The sequence below is a fragment of the Tursiops truncatus genome, chromosome 7 (assembly GCF_011762595.2).
Source record: "Tursiops truncatus isolate mTurTru1 chromosome 7, mTurTru1.mat.Y, whole genome shotgun sequence".
NCBI classification, from domain to species: domain Eukaryota; kingdom Metazoa; phylum Chordata; class Mammalia; order Artiodactyla; family Delphinidae; genus Tursiops; species Tursiops truncatus.
This window is the reverse complement of record NC_047040.1, coordinates 59979156-59999875: the sequence shown is the minus strand read 5'-3', so window position 1 is coordinate 59999875 and position 20720 is coordinate 59979156. Positions and strand designations below refer to the sequence as shown.

At 43.7% G+C, this 20720-nt stretch overlaps 1 protein-coding gene across 4 annotated transcripts in view; it reads left to right on the top strand.

Annotated features, from left to right (window-relative positions):
• ITGA6 (integrin subunit alpha 6) overlaps positions 1-20720 on the top strand; it is a 76110-nt gene that overhangs the window by 24288 nt on the left and 31102 nt on the right. For 2 of the 4 annotated variants that reach the window (XM_073807570.1, XM_073807571.1), the window contains exons 2-6: positions 12329-12453; positions 14085-14164; positions 15567-15822; positions 16276-16335; positions 17683-17814. In XM_073807570.1, the coding sequence (XP_073663671.1) occupies positions 12329-12453; positions 14085-14164; positions 15567-15822; positions 16276-16335; positions 17683-17814 (653 nt within the window). The remainder of the gene's footprint in view (positions 1-12328; positions 12454-14084; positions 14165-15566; positions 15823-16275; positions 16336-17682; positions 17815-20720) is intronic. The other 2 variants (XM_019922422.3, XM_019922423.3) reach the window with 1 other exon arrangement.

Sequence of the window (20720 nt, the reverse complement as noted above, 5' to 3'; positions counted from 1 at the left end):
ACCCAGAAACAAAGTTCAAGCTTCATTTGACAAGTTGATGTTTTAAAGCTTTCTCCCAAAACCCATCCTATGGGCTCATTTTGGTGTGTGTCGCTGCAGCTGGGTCATGGGTAAGAGCACCGATGTTAAAGCTACCTTTGAAACCTCCCAGCCCCTCCTGTGGTTCCCAGATGCAGTGTGGGCCACAGAGGCAAACTGCTGTCTGTGTGAGGTGTTGCTAAGACCAGTTTCCTTTGTGTCTCTTGGGAAGGCATTAATTGGTAGGAATCCTGGAAGTCGGAACCACTGACTGCTCCAACAGGTCCAGCTGAGGCGGGGAGGCACAGCGTGGGCAGAGCGCTTCCTGCAGCAGGGAGCTTGGGAGATATCTGCTGAAGGAATGAAGGAGCGAACAGGGGGATGATTGAAAGGTTGCGCTCTCAGACTGGCGCCAGCATTTCACCGTCATTTGCTCAGATTTGTTGGCATAACTGTTCTGAAACAATGCTACAGTATAATCTAGCTTTTACATACGGTTTAAAAATCACCGTACAAAACAGAATACCAACATATTTTGAAGACCAACTGGAGCCCTCAAAGGAAAGTCTGACTTGTTGGAAATAGACCAAGGGATGGGGGGGTACAGCAGGCAGTGCTGTCCCCTGTTTTCCTCTACAGGGCCACTTGTAGAAATAGTGGAAGGTTTCTCAGTTTAGTTTAAATCTGCTGTGTTGAAATCATTAAAAGTGAACTTCACTTTTTAGCTGTGTAAATTGCTATGATGAATTTGGTTCATTAAAAACACCTGTTGAGGGCTTCCCTGGTGGCGCAGTGGTTGAGAGTCCGCCTGCCGATGCAGGGGACACGGGTTCGTGCCCCGGTCTGGGAAGATCCCACATGCCGCGGAGCGGCTGGGTCTGTGAGCTATGGCCGCTGAGCCTGTGCGTCCGGAGCCTGTGCTCCGCAACGGGAGAGGCCACAACAGTGAGAGGCCCACATACCGCAAAAAAAAACCCACAAAAAAACCTGTTGAGTTAAGTGCTCACCCTGAGCTGGACACTGAGGGATACAGCAGTGAACAGAACAGACATGGCCCTGTCCCCATGGAGCTGACCTTCTGGTGAGGGAGGTGGCCAGTATGCAGTTCCTCTCACATGTCATGATTACTGACCGTGGTCGTGCTAGGAAGGGAAGGTAGATGAGGACTTATAAGAGGTGGGGCCTAGCTTGGAAGGTACATGAAGGGTTTTAAGCAGAGGCCTGAAGAGGGAGAGTAGGAGGATTCCGGGGGGAGAGAAGAGTGTGTGCAGAGGTTCTGAGCCAGGAGAGAGCATGGTAGTTGAGGGGTTTGAAAGCAGCCCAGTCCAAAGTGTCGAAAGTGAGGGAGAAGGTAAACCCAGAATGTGCTCTTGACATATACTTAGCTTCAGCAAAAGCATTTTAGGTTATCATTCCAAATCGAAGTTCTTGGTGTCTGTGTACAATTCAATAAGAAAGAGACTGTTTAGATTTCCTGCTGTAGTTGGCAGAATAATGCTTACAAAGAGTCTATGTCCTAACCCCCCAAACCTGTGAATGTATTCGGTGAAGCGGCAAAGGGGAATTAAAGTTGCAGATGGATTAGGTTGCTAATCAGCTGACTTTAAGGTTAGCGAGATTGTCCTAGATTATCCGGGTGGGCCCCGTGTGGTCACATATAGGATCGCATGTAGGATCCTTATAAATGTGGAAGAGGGAGGCAAAAGAGAGATCTGAACATACTTTGCTGCTGTTTCAGATGGAAGAAGGGGCTGCGAGTCAAGGAATGCAGGCACCTTTAGAAGCTGGCAGGGGCAAGGAAACACTCTCCTCTAACCTTCAGAAAGGAGCTGCCGACACCTTGGTTTTTCAGTCTAGTGAGACCCATTCTAGACTCCTGAACCACAGGAACTGTAAGATAAGAAATCTGTTTCAAGCCACTAAGTTGGTGGTAACTTGTTATAGCAGCCACAGAAAACTAACACACCTGCCCAACTCAAGGTCTCATTGCGTAGATGGCTGTTGCCACCAAGTCACTTGGTAGTAACGACCTCTGCTACTTGCTTTGCTTTTCAGGGCAGTGGAGAATGGCTCTTACACACCCTACCTCGAGGTGCTTGGGCTGTGGTCATTCTTCAGTGAATACTTGGGCATCGCCATGTGCTGGCACCAGCTGCAGGAGCTTGGGATAGGTTCGTGGGTTAAAAACAGCAAGATGTGTGCCTTCATGGAACTACATTCTAGATGCCTCATAGCCCTGACCTATGCAGAGGGCCGGCGGGGGCAGAGAGTTCATGTCCAGACACTCAGCCAGGCATCCGGGCACTGCTACATGGTTGTGAATAGCAGTGACTTTCCCTGAAAAAGACGAGTCTGTTTCTACTACTTATAGGAAACCTAGAGTTTTATCCAACATACCTATACTTAGTTTTTGGGTTGTTTGGAAATGATTCTTCAGGACTAACAGCACACATTAAATACAATAATATTTGCTAATGCACAGCTCACTGCTGCTGGATATCAGTGTTTTCTTAATAAATTTATTTATTTTTTGGCTGCATTGGGTCTTCGTTGCTGCGCACAGGGTTTCTCTAGTTGCGGCGAGCTGGGGCTATTCTTCGTTGCGGTGCACAGGCTTCTCATTGCGGTGGCTTCTTTTGTTGCGGAGCACGGGCTCTAGGCTCACGGGTTTCCGTAGTTGTGGCGCACAGGCTGTAGGGCACAGGCTCAGTAGTTGTGGCACGTGGGCTCGGTAGTTGTGGCTCACGGGCTCTAGAGCTCAGGCTCAGTAGTTGTGGCACACGGGCTCAGTTGCTCCGCGGCATGTGGAATCTTCCCGGACCAGGGCTCAAACCCATGTCCCCTGCACTGGCAGGTGGATTCTTACCCACTGCGCCACCAGGGAAGCCCCTGGATATCAGTTCTTGAGTGCAGAGTTCCCTCGTATATTTTTAAATCTTCAAATAACCAGTCATCAAAATAAGAATAGTCTTTTTAAGTTTCATAACTTTAATAACGTATGTACTTTGGAAAGTCTAACATGGGAGTTAGTCTGATGATTGACAGATTTTCTGGTTCCAAAGGAGAGAGAAGCAGGCCCTTCCTCTGAAGCCATTTGACTCAGAGGCAGAGATGCGGGGTTTAGGTTAAAGCACAAGCGAGCTGTAATGCCTGTTCTCTACAGCAGGTAAAGAAGGAAGGGGAGGAAAGGACAAAACTCCTTACCAATCCTTAGCAAAAACCTGGCAGGTTACCAGGTTTGCTCATGGTGGCTGGGGGTGGTAGGTGGGGTGTGGACATTCCCCGTTGACCGCTGGTCCTTGGAAAGCAGGCACCTCCCCCTCCAGCCAGAGGAGGGACAGTGCTTCTGCCGGCGGACACCTGGAGAGTCAGCCTGGCTGCGGTGGAGAGGGGCTCTCAGAGGGCCATTGGAGCTTCGATGACCAGACAGGCTGCCCTCGGCGAGCCTGGTCATGTGGAAATTGACTGCAGGGCCTCCCGGGCCGAAGTAACTCCCCGGTACCTGGGAAACTGTGCCGTATCCAAGCACACAGTTGGACTGTAAGGATAGCATTATTAAATTCAAGTTGTTGCCTCAGTCAGGTTACATTGCTAGCTTTATACCTGAGGCTGGGACGACTGTATAGTTTATCTACCAAACTGGGACATTTTTGAGAATGAAAGGGGGCCTGGGACAATAGGAGTGAATCAGGAGTGTCCTGGGGAAACCTGGACCTATGGTCAGCCCAGTGAAGTGTTGGAAGCTTTAACCACTTTGTGGACAGCCTGACCAAAAATGACTCAGCACAACGTGGCCTTTGTGTGGAAGGGCCTAGACCTTCCAGAGGAGGAGAAGGCGTGACCCAGGGGCCTTTCTTAAGATTCCTGTTCACAGCACAGAGAGCTTTCCAACTTGGAGGCTTTAGAGCTGTTTTCCATACACCTTTAAATATAAGGCAAGATCTATTTTTTATCCCCAAATTATCCCACCTTATATTTGAGCCCTTATACAGTCATTTTCCTCGGAGAGCTGCCCTCGTGATTACTTTACTCGAGCAACAAAATTTTGTTCGCTATAAACACATTAGCCTAAAGGGACCTCAATCAGTTATAACTGTGGGTGCTGATAGAGGTTAAATTTGTTTTAAAATATTTTAAATAAAATGATTTCAAAAAGGAAGCAAAGAAATTGAGCTCACATTTAGTAATAATTCCTCAGGATTTGACACGATAATTGCAAGTCTTAGGTGTGGTTATAAACTTTAAAATGTCCTAGAAATGCCCTGGAAAACTGGGTTAGACATTGCTTTTCAGAAAGTAATGTCAAAGCAGCATATGGAGTTTGAATACAATTGCTTTGTAAAATAAGCGTAAAACTATTAGATAAATTTTTAATAAGATGTTATTCAAAATGTTTGCATAAATAATCAAATGTCAGTGGACTCTTTCATCTACATTCATAATGGCTTACATATACAAATTGGCCAAAAACCCCGTTTTTGGATTTTTTTTTCCCCATTCACGGAGCTTTATGAGGAATCCCTGGTATATGAGGGGTGATTGTAATGATAGAGATGTTGTGGTAACAGCTGGGAAAAGGACATTCACCTTCAAACTGCAAGGAATCCAGGCTGGGGGTGACAATTGGATTCCTTCAAGAAATGATTGGATTTTGACTTACAGGTTCCAGATGGCTGACTAGATATACAGGTTTCCCTGCAGGCTCCTCAGGGCTCTGTGATGGCTGAGAGATTATTGCTAAAAGGCAGAAAGCAGATGGGATCTGGCTTATGGCCTTAACAAGGGAGGGAGCCACACTCAGGGGTATATCGTGCAGGGACTGAGAAAAAGGGGGCAGGTGGTCTGCCTTGTGCCCACCCTGAGAATCGTCAGGTGAGGCAGGCTCTGGGAATCAGGCGTAGATCTGGAAGTAAAGGCCTATATGCTGGACCACAGATGCCAGATGACACCTTCATTCCCCATCTCTCTGTACAGAGTATAGGACGCTGGAATTTAACACTCTGGCAAAAACAAAAAAACCATAGTGCTTTCTTTTTGGGGGGAAAGGGGTGGGGATGTTGACAGGTGCATGTTTTACAAAGCTTAAATGGTGACAGCTCAAGAATGGATTCATGCAGAGGTAAAGCAAGGCAGTTATAGTATTTAAAAAACAGCTAGGCAAAGCTGGGGCTTCTAGTGTGAATGCTGGCAGCCCAAGAATTAAGCCTTCCTCCTCTAGCATTTGAAGACTGGTTTTTGGTCTTGACAGCAGCTCCCTACTCACTCAGCCTAAAGTGATTCCTCTGTCAGCAGGCCCCACCCAGGACTCCCTTTCAGCATTCCTGATCGGGGTGAGACCAAGCCAAAAATGGACCTTTTTAGGCAACAGCAAAACAAGAGAACCAAGGATTATCAGGCATATGATGAGAGCTAGCAGCATGAAAGGGAATGGTTGAAGTAAACCAGAAGAAAAATCGGAAGGAACAGAAAATCCAGGAACAGAAGGAGAACAAAGGAAAAACAAAACCAAAAAACCTTCTAGGTAAAATGCTTAGAATATGAGAATTTGAGAATATGTGAATCCACAAAATAAGAATACGGTGCATTGTTATGTGAAAGGCGCCATCCAAACACAGAGCTTTTGGAGATTACAAATATAATTGCTGGAACTTAAATTTCATTAGAAATACTAGAAAATTAAGTCAAGTCTGGAACCAGAGAGAGGGAAGGAAAAAGTGAGAAGATTAATCCAGGAGGTCCCACTAGCTAACAGACTAGCTAACAGAGATTCCAGAAAGAACAGAAAATGGAATGAGTAAAATGACCGATGCGCCATAAGAGTTTCCTGGAAGTTGATGTCCTAAGTCTCTAGATTGAAAGAGACCACGCAGTGCACAGTGGGCGAGAAAAGGCTCACGCACAGGTACTGTCTTGCTGTTCAGAACGCCTGGGTTAACGTGCAGAGCCTAGAAGTCACCTTTAAAGAAACGAAAATAGGACTTAACGTCAGAATTTTCACTGGCAGCACTGGACACTGGAATAAATTAGAGCAGTTCTGAAGAAAGTGTTTTTCAACCTAGATGCTACACCCAAACTATCAGTCAAGGGTGAGAGCAGAATGACATTTTTGTATATGCAGGGACTCAGTTTACCTATCATGTACTGTCCTTTAGGATGACATTTAAGAAAACCAAATAAGAGGAAAACATGAGGTCCTAGGTCAAAGGAGACCAATCCAGGAGGGGGCAGTAAAGGGAAGTGCTAGGATGACCACATACAGCAGACCCAGATGACCCTGACTCTGTACAGCAGACCTAGAAGAACAGTCAGTCTGTGTGGTACTAGGAGGTCCAAGGGCTCTGAGGAGGACATCTGAGCAAAGAAGAGATCCTGATTTCATACTAGGTACAATTGGGAGCTTAGAAACAATTGGGGCTGGAATAAAAGCAAACAACGTAAGCGAGAAAAAATGGTAATGAGAAACGCCAAGAAAAGCTGAAGTCAGGTCCAAATGTGACGTACACCAAACAATTGATAGAATGGAAGGAAAGCAAGTCTGTTTGACCTTGATGCTAGGAACAGTATCCTTGGAGGACAAGAGCTTCTGATACTGGTCCCAGATAGAGGATAATTTCAGTGCTGTTTGGTTCAGCAGTGAATAATGTTTACCTGGTTGTACAAAAGGACAGGTGACCAAAATGTGGTTACAAGACAAATTGTAAATGGTAATAGCTCTGGTAATAGTGTAAAAGTATAGCCAATGGATGGTAGGACTTGGAGGCACCAAGAGGAAAGTTGGGGAGACAGTGCTGATAGCATCATCTCCCCAGCTGGGGAATGGAGAGGTTTTGTCAGAAATTGATGAAGAGAAAGTAGAAATTTAAATATATGACTTAAAACTTAAAGCGTAGCAAATAGAAGAACTAAAGTAATATAGTTATTAAACATAGGAGGCAAAGTAGCAAGTAGTTTAAGCTCTCCCCTTTTCATATTGTGGTGTCAACAGTTAATTGCCTAAAGCTGGTAAGTCAAGAAATAAATGTATTAGCATAATATCAATATCGAGCATTCTAGAGAAGTAAATCCAGAATTTAAAAGGAGTTCTGCCCAGAGAGTGGGACACGGGATGAGTGTAGAATCTGTTGCTTTCCACTGTAAGTTGTTTTTGATTTCTTGCCATCCGTATTTATTACTGTTAAAGACTGAGCTCAAAGATGGATTAAATGTAGAGGTGACACAGTTGAATTATTAATGCCATCTTCTAATTAAGGTTTAATTTGGACAAACTAAGAAGGCTGTTTTAAATTAAGCAATAATAGTGTCCTTGTTCTAATGAAGCAATATTTCACATTTCCTGGGACAAAGTTGCATAGCTAGAGGCAGAATCTTTAATCCTTGAGGAAATGAATTATTGCCAAAAACAATGAAGCAAAGCTGCTACTGTCCTTAGAGTTTTAAAAGTACCCCAGTGTTTAGAACTTTTGGTTGATGTAGTTATGCAAAAGTATACTGGCTCTGCTTGGGGGAGAACTTAACTATAGGAAATAGGAGTATGGCTTGCTTGAAGTTTGAAATAACCTTGTGGTTAATAGCATGATAAGGGTCCTGCATCTTTGTGCCAAGAATTTTGATCTAGACTCCAAAGGCCTGAATTTATATCATGTCCTCGGTCACTGCCACACTTGTGCAGTTTGCCTTTTACATTGTATTCTATTTCAAATTTCATTTCTCATCTTTAAAGATGATGTGGTTTTACACATTTTGAGTTTTGTATTTTAAAGGTAAGTTTCCAATATGTTGGAATCCCAAGGCAGTGTTTATGTCAGTACAGATTGAAACAGTGGAGGTGATTGTCCAATGGCCCCGTGGAGAGCAATTTGGGAAGTAATTTTTCCTGTTCCTTTTGGTGTCTAAAATGATCTTAGTTCAAATCCAGATTCTTGCCCTTCCTTGATTACAGTTTTTCTTTTGACCTGATATATGGGAATAGGTTTCTAAGACCCTGTTCTGTTCATTTCCACCACTTCCCTTCAAAAGCCGTAACTTCATGTTCCTTGGTCCCTGTCACTCTGAATGTGAGGTGTGACTGTAGCTCTGAATTCCTCCAGTGGTACTGGGTGGGTCAGTAAAAAGCAGCAGCTGCTTAAAAGAAAATGAACAGCCTGGCAGATGCTTCCCTGGGCCCTAGGAGCTGCTGTGGACATCCATCCCTGCAGTGCCCAGAGCTCCTGGCGCTCACATTAAACCCAGCCTCAAAGGGAAAAAAGTGGGATTTGAGCAGAAACTGGATGTTGGTGTGGCCTGAGTCTTCCCCCCAGATGCAGACTGTCCCCCCTAGAGCTGCACTCGCTGTGCTATCCCAGGAGCTGGCTGGGTTCTGAATGGCTTAGGCCAGTGCCCAGGTCCTAAAGGACTTAATGAGGAAGTAGATGGGTTGCACCGGGGATGGTGTCATCGACTGGTTACAGCTCTATTTTCAGTTCTTTATCCTTGCCAGACATAGCCTCAGCTAATGGGCTGTGACCTCCTGTGATTAAGGCTGGTTCTAAGCAGAAATCAGAGTTTGCTTATTTCCTGAACAAGAGACGGTGACTTTCCCTTGAGGATTAAGACACCTGCCAGTTGTTGACTTTGGTTGGGGGTACCGTGTTCCTCCATCAAGGTGCTTCCTCACCTTTTCTATGACTGATTTTGTCTGACTTATAGCTCTACCTGCTCTCCCCATCACTGTCTTCCTGTAAGTGTGGTCCCAGGGAATGGGGTGCGGCTAGAGCAGGGGCACCCCCCACTGATGGGTGTCTGGTTTTCCCCCTCTGGCTGCCTGTGGCCTGAGGCCGCAGAGCACCCCGCCTCCTCCGTCTGAGCTAGGACAGATTCCGAAGCGGGGCTCATTGTGCCAACTGTCCAGGGACCTGGGAGGAAGGATAGTGCTGGGAACACAAGGCAGCTAACATTATTCTCCAGAGGTACATTTCTCTTATTTTGTCAAGTTCCCTTTTCCTATGTGTTGTCGCCTCTCCCACGCCCCCCAATCTTCCAGCTGCTTCCATCCTTCTCTGGTCAGCTTTCAGATGCAGTAGCCACCCCAAAGAATGCGGGGGAACTTCTGCAAGAGCTTGGCATTCGTAGCATCCGGGAAATTTTGTCGCCACAGCCCTATAACTAGCCAGCCAACTGGAGTGAAAGGGTTCCTGCGTGGTAGAGGCCCGCCCTTTGAGGGCCTGGGAAGCAGTGGAATCTGCAGGTACCGAAGAGGGAGAAGCCCTCCCACGCAGCCAGGGGAAAAGAGGCTGGAGGGAGCCGCTTGCTCTGAAGGACTGTCCATGTAAATGGAACAATCTCCACAGCTTTTTCAACAACAGGAAACCCGGAAGCACCTGTCCCCTGCTGGGGACAAACGGTCAGCGGAAGCCAAGGGCTCTGAGGCGCTGCGCAGGTGCGCATCTGTGGCCTTTTGCACCGGAACGCGGAGCTCCGCAGATCAGGCTGCCCATCCCCAATCCCGTCTTGTTGCATCGCCGATTCCTACTCTTCCATTTCCTCCGGCCCCTTCCCTCTCAGCCTGTGCACATGCTGTGCCCCTCACTGGGCCACCTCCAGCTCCTGTCATCTCTAGGTGACACACGCTCCAGGGCAGGTTTAGCGCCCTCTGGACCGGCGTGGCACTCTTCCCCGGCCTCCCATTGCTTCTACCTCCCTGTGGTTTAAAGACCCGATTATGGATCTGGCTCTCACAGGGCCAGGGTTTGGCAGGGAGGGGGACAATTCTTACTCACCCTAGGAGGCTCTTGAATGTTTGTGGAATGAATAAGTGAACAAATGAGCGAGGACGGTCAACGGGAAATAACAAGCCCCAGTACCTGCCTATGGTAGCTTGCCAGGCTCCTTGGGCGGGGATGAGGAGAGGAAGTGGTCAGAGAAGGCACACAGTAATAACCTTGGAACTCCTGGCCTGCTCTGCTCTTTATAGCCTTGCCTGTTGGAGTCGTTACCTTTACAGGAAATCTCCTCGTGACCTTCACCCCACCCAGCTGCAATAATGCTTCGCCTCCGCCTTCCCTCACCCTTTCTGAATTAATCTTAGTAAATGGAACAGTTCTTGTTTCAATGTTTCATTTGTGTAGGTTTTGCCCTTTCATTTAAATTGTAAACACCTTAAAATCCTGGGTTTTATTTTCCTAGGAGCGAGCAATTTAGAGCAATGGAGAAAACATTACTCCAAGGTAGTTTTTTTTCCTGGCTCCCAACTAGCTGTGAGGTCTTAGGGACAGGGTACTTACCCTCCTCCCCAAAGCCCCTGTTTCCTCGTCTGTGAAGTTAGAGGGCTGGATGCATTTTCCGGCACTTCCAGTGCCCACATCCTGTGATTTTGTGCTTCTGACCCTAGCACTTTGCTTATCCCTTGAAGTACTTAGACAGGGTTCCATCTCCACCCCTGCTGGATAATTGAGCTTGTTCACTCACAGTGTAGCCTAGTTCACCTCTCAGCTCTTTGTCAGTGCTCCTGGGATTAAGAATGACATTAGCGGAATAGGTGTGGGACAGCCCTTGGCCTTGCCTCTGCACAGAAGTTCCAGGCACCAAGGACCTCAGCTTGGTCCTGCAGTTCCGTACTTTGGTGTGTTTTTGTTTCATCCCTTAAATGTTGGACGAATTGGAGGTGGAGGCTGATGGTGCTTCCACCCAAGGGTCTGGGAGGAAGGATGGTGCAAGGGATGCATGTTCCCACACAAGCCAGCCATCGTTCTGTAAGACCCGCCTCACTGGTTCTCCCTGGGCAGAGTCTGGCTCCCGTTTCTGTTTTCTGAGTGCATTTTCTTTGCATTGTACCCACTGCGTTGCATTGGTTTAAAAAAAAAAAAAATTTAAATCCTTTATTGGGATCACAGCAAAGACAAAAGTGGTAAGGACTGTCGTGTGTGTGGGGTTGTTTATTTGTTTCTTTGTTCTTTTGTTTTTGGCATCTGAGATTTGTGAGTTTCTTGAAGGCCAGGAGTGGCTTTTCTGTTTTGGGAGCTGGTTGTTGGTTCACATTCGTGTTCCCAGCCCTTTTCCCCAACTCCAGCCTGGTTTCCCTTTCAGCTCTGTTTCTCTGTCCAGTCAGGTGTATGTTCTTTCTCTTTGTTTCTTCTCCTCTTGTCAGTCAGCCAGACCTCAAAGATTGTAAAACTGATGGTGAGTAAAGGGCATTAATTAAAAAGAACACAGCAGAAAGGTAGTGGGTCTCCAAAGATCCCTCTGGCTGGGAAACAGATTTTCAGGATTGTGGGTGTGGCTTAGGACCCCTCTTACTGGAGATGGCAAGAACCCTGAGGTGGGAGGGGAGAGGGAATATTAGGATGCCTAGTACGTAAGTGGTATCCCTGAATCCTTGGTGGGGATTAATTGGACGATAAAGGAGGAGCTTGTGGAGATGACCAAAATGCCAGGAAGTAAGAATTGATGCAGAAAGAGGCCGCAAAAGAGTAATTCAGTTGAGTTGTATCTTGGGCACAGGTTTGGTTCCAAATCTGTGTTGTTAAAAGGTAAACTGAGGCATATTAAAAACTGGACGAGTTTGAGCAGAAATCAGTGCGAACCTGGCAGCGTCAAGCGGAAGTGGTTAGCGGTGCTCCACCGACAGGAGCAGGGAAAGACACAGGGAAAGTAAGGAAGCAAAGCAAGGAAATGATTTGATGGGATGGACACAGTTTGTGATTGGTTGCCCTTAGGGTTTGGTTTTGCAACAGAGAGGCGTTTACAGGCTGAGATTTTGGTTCGCTTCCGCAGGCTGCCGCAGCGTTAGAGCCACCTCAGTCTGATGGCCTCCCGGTTTAATTAATGACAGTGTAAAAACTGGAAATCTGGGGGACATTCAAAATTACCTTTGAAAACCACCCCCAGGAAGGCACAATGTTGGAAATGGACGTATCATCGCTTGTTGAGTTTAATGTGACCATTTTTCTTCTCCAGTGTGGGAGTGTTTGTTGTGTCTGGGTTCCTTATAATGTCCTTGGCATAGGTGCAGGGGGCAAGCTCTGTGCAAAGCGTGGCTTCTGAAACACCAGAATCGTGCTCCACAGAGAGCTGCTGATTCGATGAGAGACACGCGTATCCTTCACCTTGTTTCAACAACCCTTCTTCTTGTGCTTGACTTGCATCGTTTTGTGTGTGTGTGTGTGTGTGTGTGTGTGTCACAGGGCTCTGCTTTTGTTCTCCCTCACCACCTAAACTGGCAGAGAATTAGGGGACTCCTTGATAAAGAATAACCCCAGTATCTCCTGGTTCTGACTGATTGAAACGTTACATGCGTATTCAACTCAAATCTGCAAATTCTCTGCTTCGTCAACAGGTTGCTCGTGGGGGCCCCACGGGCAGTGGCCCTTCCGCAGCAGAAGGCCAACAGAACAGGAGGCTTGTACAGCTGCGACATCACCTCCCGGGGGCCGTGCCCACGGATTGACTTTGATAACGACGGTGAGTTCTTCTGCACTCGCTCAGGGTTCCCTTGACCAACTTGCCTTGTATCCCACTTGCCCTTTCCAGGCGGAAGGAAAGCGGGGGGGACAAGCATTTATTCCTGGAGAGAGGGCCTCTGTTAATTGCATCAGCCTCGTCTGTTTCTTGCTTGCCCTGAGCACATTTACGTTTTAAGTCACTGGGCTGCAGCGTAGTTCCTGCCCGCCCCACTACCCAACTCTGCTTTCTAAACTGATATGGTGTATCGATGTCGCCACCTAGTGATGTGTTGAGGTTCTACGGGAGAGAAACTGTATTCACAGCCGCGAGGAAAATTGAATGTGTATTTTGTACTCAGCGGCCAAAAGTTCTCATTTGCTGTTAAACTATTTGGGAGAAAGACTGTTTAAACATCAGATCTCTCTAAAATGAAAGCTGGCCAACATGGATAAATTTTGCGCTACTGTATCTCAGGCTTGTTTTGCACAGACTCTGTGTGGTAGGCAGAGCAATTAGGGTCCTGAGAAGCTGCAACAAAACCTAGTTTGACATTCTTGGTCTAAGCAGACTTGCAGATTCATGTTTATGTTCTTCTCTTGCTTTTTCATCTTTTTAGCAACAGCATTTGTTTTTGGGTTTTTTTTTTTTACTGATTAGAAAATAATACATGTTAATTGTGGGAAACTTGTAAATGACTTTGAACTGTAAGGAAAAAACCCAGACCCACTGATAATGTAGGCATAATTGCTCTTTACTTAACATTTTGGCATTTCTTCCTTCTGTCTACCTAAAGTTGTTAGGTTTCATAGTTTGTTTTTTTTTTTTTTTTTTTTCCCGGTACGTGGGCCTCTCACTGTTGTGGCCTCTCCCGCTGCGGAGCACAGGCTCCGGACGCGCAGGCCCAGCGGCCATGGCTCACGGGCCCAGCCACTCCGCGGCATGTGGGATCCTCCCAGACCGGGGCACGAACCCGCGTCCCCTGCACCGGCAGGCGGACTCTCAACCACTGCGCCACCAGGGAAGCCCCAGGTTTCATAGTTTTGTAATGATTCGAGATTGGAAATCATGCCTGCCTTCTCATTGGGGAAGGCAAAAATTTGGATGTAGGGTCAAACAGTAGGCTCAGATTGATACTGAAATGAGCACATGGTGAGATTTATGGTTTCCCTCTCTTCTTTTTGGAGGAAGGAGGTAAAAATAAATATATCACTTTCCTTTTCTGCATTGATAGGAAGATATAAAGTGAGTCTGAGGCCTTGTCTTCCCATCTGCAGTAAAGAAGAGTTCATGCTATTATGTAACAAATTTGGGAGTATGTAGAGAAGTACCCACTTTTTGTTAGTTTGGATGCTAGTTTCTGTACTCGGGACCCTGGATGTCAGAGAAAGTGAAGGGCTACCAGGTAAAGGTATGTATTTTATATAAAGAATTTGATGAATCATTCATACCAATAATCACTCACCCGTTTTCTTAAGATGAGAAGTAATTTTTCTGGATTGAGTAACTAAATTTACTAAGTGTTTAGACTTGGAGTCAAGGCAATTTAGAAGCTGTTTCTTATATTTTTGTTCATTTATTGGTTCATTTCCTGTTGCAATGGCTTTGAAGTCCTAACTGTGTGTGTGTAACCTGTGCTGCTTTCTCCACAGCTGACCCTTCATCGGAAAGCAAGGAAGATCAGTGGATGGGGGTCACCGTCCAGAGCCAAGGTCCAGGGGGCAAAGTTGTGGTAAGTGTAGAGAAGTGTGTCCATTCCACAGTGTCTGAGTGCCTGTTGTGTGCCACTGCTGGGCTTACAGTATTGAACAAAACAGGTAGAGCTTCTGCCTGCATAGAGTATACATTCTAGAAAACTGACTGCTTTAAAGCAGGAATTGATGTCAAGAAAAAATGAAAGCATTGTTTTTCCTGTGACTTCTGATCTATTTTGAAATAGCTCTACGATCTGCTTTTCTTTAGAACTTTCAGATTCAAAGAACTTATTTAAAAACCGTTACCAATGTCCCTAAAACTCTAGGTGGTCTTAAAACAAGAAGCAAAGCAAAACGAGACATGCTTCACTTTGTTATACAGCAGAAACTAACACAACATTGCAAAGCAATTATACTCCAATAAAGATGTTAAAAACAAACAAAAAAACTAGGCATGCTTTTTGTCTCAGGAACTATGTAGCTATTATAGATGAGTTATGAAAAAAAAATATGGGAATGGTCATGGAAAGTAAGGATCAGATAATTTTAAACTCTTTTATTATATATTCTGAGCTTCTTCAAATAGAAGTGGTAACGAAGAAAAAAGGGTCTGTTAGATGGAGTGTGCGAGGTGGCCTTGGAGGTGCCAGGCTGGATTATGATGATCTTTCTGTCTCTTTCAAAATCTGGTTGCTGTAACAAATTTATGTAGAATTTTGAGAAAAGTGAGAATTTTACCAAACACTGAATTTTTATATCTAAGGGGATGCATCATGGGAAATTGACTTGGACATTGTAAAGTGTTTTCAGCCTGTTATATGGAGGGTGGCCATGAATACCCTGTAAAATTAGAGATTATTTCATCTCTCCCAGCAGTGTAATTGTCTCTGCCTTTTAAAATAAACTTAATCTCAAGAGTTCAGAGGATAAGTTACTTAGTATTGATTATAAGGAAATAGTATAGGTAAAAGGAAAATGTCTTTGTTTTAGCAGTGTTAGCCTGATCCCTGTGAAAATATGTCCATGATTTCTCTCCTCTGGAATATGAGTACTTGTTTTCACAAACATACTGATGTGAAGGTTTATATAGCCACTAAAAACCAATTAAACTGAGAAGATGAAATAGGGTGTTTCCCACTGTTTATGTGACAAGTAAATTTATAAATAAATTTGCCTGTGGATTACAGATGGGCATTCAGTATTTGGATTGGAGCAGTATTCTCAGGCTGAGGGCAAGACAGAAGCCCTGTGCTAGAGAATGGTCTCCTTGCAACTGTGGGGAGGAAGATTTGCTGGTTTTCAGATCCAATCTCAGGAGGAGGCCACATTTAACATCCCACTTAGAATTAACCTCTTGATTATTGACAACTTCATCAATCTGTAATGAAAGACGTAGGGTTTGCCGACGTGTATGGGCTACTTTATTCCATCTGTTTGCAGACATGTGCTCATCGATATGAAAAAAGGCAGCATGTTAATACAAAACAGGAATCCCGAGACATTTTTGGAAGGTGTTACGTCCTAAGTCAGAATCTCAGGATTGAAGATGATATGGATGGAGGAGACTGGAGTTTTTGCGATGGCCGATTAAGAGGTCATGAAAAATTTGGTTCTTGCCAACAAGGTGTGGCAGCTACTTTCACTAAAGACTTTCATTACATTGCGTTTGGAGCCCCAGGCACTTACAACTGGAAAGGTATGACGTGTGCATTTATAGAAATAGAGATTAGAATTATTACATGATTGCTATTATATGCACCATGATTTAGTACATTTTAAATGAAAACAAAATGTGTTATAAGGCACTTTTATGTTGTAGAAGTAGGGTAGGATAGCAAAATATCTAAATTCTGATTTTTAAACACAAATAATGTTCAAAATGTATGTTTTAAGAGATTTTTTCCCCCTTTGCCAGCAGTTTACATTAATATAAGTAATTAACTTTCTTCTGTAAGAATATAATTAACATTAGTTTTTGCTGTTTTGTATTTGCCTGTTTCATGAAGCTGAAAGTTTTAATTTTAAGGTAGGGATCGGAAAACTGAAAATAATTGAGTGGTGTCATGTACAAATAACATTGTATTAATACAGACTTTTTTTTTTTTTGCGGTATGTGGGCCTCTCACTGTTGTGGCCCCTCCTGCCGCAGAGCACAGGCTCCGGACGTGCAGGCTCAACAGCCACGGCTCACGGGCCCAGCCGCTCCGAGGCATGTGGGACCTTCCCGGACCGGGGCACGAACCCGCGTCCCCTGCATCTGCAGGCGGACTCTCAACCACTGCGCCACCAGGGACGCCCTAGACATTTTTTCATTATGTATTATCTTAAAAGGCTGTGTTTTGCTAATAAAGCAGTATAGTTAGAAGCATAGATGTCAAATTAGGGAATTTTGAGATGATTTTGGATAACTTCTGGAAAGATTGTTTAATGGTATTGTTTAAATAATTTCGTGATATAGGTAAAAGGAGACACCGGGAGGGAGGGAGGGAGGGAGGGAGGGAGAAGAATGGCCTGCATTTTTTGCCTGGATGAACATGGTCAGTGCTCCTGTAGTAAAAGTTCAACTTCTCTGAAGAAATTAAGCAGGTGTAGAAAAACCACTGTGTTATAAAGGACAATTAACCTTACTGTAATCCGTAGTGAAGAGAAGTGCATCTGATTTGGAAATAAGACTTTTTTTTGAGAAATTTATTAAAATAAATCCTGTGTTATAACATTTTCACTAGTCAGGAAAAACTTAGGAAAATTTTCCCTTTTTCCATTCAGAAATTTCCTATTAGAAATGAGCCTTGAGAACACCTTGCTCGATAGCAACCTTTGGGAGGAATTTCCTTTGGGCTCCCCGGCCCCAACCAAAACTTCCACGTAACAGCATTTGTCAGGTTATCTTGACCTAATCGAAATAACACATGAATTTAGAAATTTTTTTATTTTAGCAAGAATAGAGGCCATACATAGTAAAACAAAACAATAAAAACACCCATCAATTATGTATGGTTTAATTTACGGGAAACATGTTTTATCTGCTTTATAAATTGACTTAAAATGTTACCATTTATAGTGGACTATGTGAGATCTTCTCTTTTCAATTATTAGCTGTGAAAATTTTTTAAAGCTTTTAAATCTTTGGTTAAAGTGATTGGAAGAAAAGATCAAACTACTAATCTTACTTTCACAGTACAGTAAAAAGATAAATTGATTTAGGATTATAGAAAATGTAAAATATATCAGGTTCATATAATTTAAAAGTTTTTTGTAGGTTTAGTTAACTAAGTAAACATTCCATTTTCCATCTAGTGTCATGGCATTATAAAGATAATTCATGAAAATGCATGGGCATTTTTTTTTTTATTACTAGAACAAATTTGTTTGATGTAAAAATCTACACGAACATGATTTTTTAACTTTAATAACCTCAAAAGTCATCTTTCTTCTCCTTTTCTTCCTTCAGACTTTTCTTTCTGTGCTTAATGATAACACGAGGAATGTTTATTAGGAACCATCTATTTTATTTTGTTTCATCTTCATTTTTTTTTTAACCATTTCATTCTTTTAGGGATTGTTCGCGTAGAGCAAAAGAATAACACTTTTTTTGACATGAACATCTTTGAAGATGGGCCTTATGAAGTTGGTGGAGAGACTGACCATGATGAAAGTCTAGTTCCTGTTCCTGCTAACAGTTATTTAGGTAGGAACGAGAGTAGACGGCATGCCTGCCTCTTCAGGTGCCTCTGTGTGACACCGCTGTCACAGGACCCTGGACTGCTAGGCTGAGAAGAGGCCAGGTTGGAGCCAGGGGACTGTGGCTGCATTTACTGGAATTTAAGCCTTGGTGATCCCAAGGTAACCTGACTGAAGCTTGGGATCCTTCCCGTCTCACCTGAGCTTGCTCAAAGCAGGAGGAAACCTACTACTGTCTCCTAAAATCTTCTGTCCTCCTGTGTGGAGGTCTGTTTCCTGAGCTAGTGTCGGCCTCTGTAACCTGAGGCAGGCTGTTCATGCATGGATGTTAGCAGGAGGCTGAAATGCCTTCCCTCTCCCTTCAGTGCCTCTTTTTGGAGAGAGACTCTTTAAGAGCTGCATTTATGAAGTTACTCTTAAGTGGCAGGTCAAGACCTCCAGGTCCATCCTCTGTGATTGCTGTTCTCCACGGGTTGGCCTTGCTCCTGGATTGGGGCCCTCTTGTCACAAAGCCCCTGGCGGGTGGCACGGGGGCTTTACAGCTGAGCCTAAGCAGGAGTGCTAAGGCAGCTCTTGAGGACACCCGGATTGTGTCTAAGTGCCAATTCCTTAACTCCTAAGGCTTGTTTGCATTACTAATGGGTGTCCTAAATTATTCATGTGCATTATGGTAATTACACAAAGGCTTTTAAAAGCTTTAATTCTTGGTATGAGTTGACATAAAGAATAATTACTGTGCAATTCTTGGAAAAAATGTAAAAAATCTCCTAAACCTAAATAGTAACCTATTCTTTTTCAAAAATAGAGACATACCCATATGCTAGAGATATTACTAGAACAATGGAAGGTTAAAAAAAGAGAAAAAATAGGTGTAGATCTAAAAATAATTCTAAACAAGGTATTAGTAAATGTATTCTTCAAAAATTTTTGTAATTATATAGATATGTATGAACAATACTGTTAATTAAAAAAAAACACAACTCTTCAGAAACTTCCCCACCCCCAAATTAAAAACTTGGTGTGAAGGCAAGAAGGGACAAAAGTTATACTTATCGCTTGTTAAGCACCTACTATGTGCTATAAATCACACACTATACTTACTACTTGATAGGTCTTATTTGATCTTCCCAACAATATAAAATAAGTATCATTGTCCCTCTGTTGCTGATGGGGAGAAAAAAAATTGTGCCTTAGGGACATTAATTTCCTAGTTCAAGGTCACACAATTAGTAATCCCCTAGCCAAGGGAAGAAACTCTTATGAAAATGACTGGGGCAGGGTGGGAAGCAGCTGGGAGTGTGAATGTTGTTAGTGGCTTTGCAGGACAGGAAGGGAACACAAGGCCAAGTGGTTTGGAGTGTCAATTATTAAATAGGCTTTTTCAGGGTAAAATCCTTTCCAAGGTAAATGTTATCAACAAACCAATATTTTATTTGAATAAATTTTAACAGACAACCTCTCTTCAAATGGGTTATTTAGGAATTAAGTTTATGATATTTCAAGTTAATGGCTTTGGTCAAGAAACCAACACTTTGGTCTGTAAGATAGATGCCCATGGATTTTATAAACTTAGTTTGTTGGAACATTTGAAAATATTAAACATTTTTTATTGAATGCATTTGCCACTTTTGGAATGAATTTCCTCAAACGTGGTTGCCTGGGGGGGGAAAAGAGTGTCAAGTTTGTACTGTTACATTTTGGTTGTCCATGCTGTCTGTGCATCTGTCATTTCAAAAAAAGCAGTAGGTTTTAGGAATAAAATGATCTGCATGAGGTTTGGAAACTGGCAAAGAGGGTGGCTTGCCGGATGCAGTGGTGGCCTCATCATCCGGCGAGCACGGCCGTAGCTGGCGTGCCTCTTACCGAGTATAATTGCTTTTTCTTCAATCTCTTCCGTCCCGTGCATGTGTACAGGCCTGCTGTTTTTGACCAGCATTTCCTATACAGATCCCGATCAGTTTGTTTATAAAACACAGCCTCCCAGGGAGCAGCCCGACACATCCCCTGATGTGATGATGAATAGCTACCTAGGTTTGTGACCTCTGAGATGACAAATAAATTGTCTTGGTCATGGTCATTTAAGAATTTTTTTTTTTGATCCATACAGAGCATAAATCTTTTTATTTTCTATTTCATTTCAAGTGAAGCACACATGAAAAGCATGTCGTGGTTGAGGCGCTGCAGACAGATGGCTTCCAGAGCTGGATTCAATTGTATCGCCCTCTTCTAAACCTGTAGCTCATCCTATTTTTTGACTCACTTCACAATTTGAGAATTGCAACAGTAGTGGTGAAGCTTTTTGTAAATAAAACCCAATAAAAAGGGTGAGCTTATAGTATTCTGCATCTGCCTCGCCTTTACATAGGAAGATTGGCTTAATTTGAATGACTTTGATATGGGCGTTTGTGTTTGCTTGCCATTTAACCTCAATATTGGTAATCTGACATCCTACCTGATGCTTTATGGTGAGGTGTTCTACCGTTTTTCTGCCCTCTGAACAAGTATGTAATTGATACAGATGACAACTTGCTCACCTCTATTGTTTATACCAGGTTCTCAAACACTCGAGCTCATCAATCATGGTTTTGTTTGCATGTTTGTGTCTGAGAACTGAGTTGACCCCAAATAGTGAAACGCTGTCAGTGGTATATTAATGTTGTTCGCATTCTTATTCTTGCCTGACGACCAAGGAGATTGAGTACAGAAGTTACTAACTACTACATTAGAGCAAAACCCCTATAACATGCACTCAATTACACTATGTCAGGTTGTATCCCAGTATATAGTATGTAACTTTCCCATGATAATTTAGTATCTAGCTTGATCTCCTTTTACAGCAGTTTCAGTATTAAAATGGGGTTCAAACTGATTCTTAAGATGCATGAATGCTTCATGATTCAAGTTACACAGATG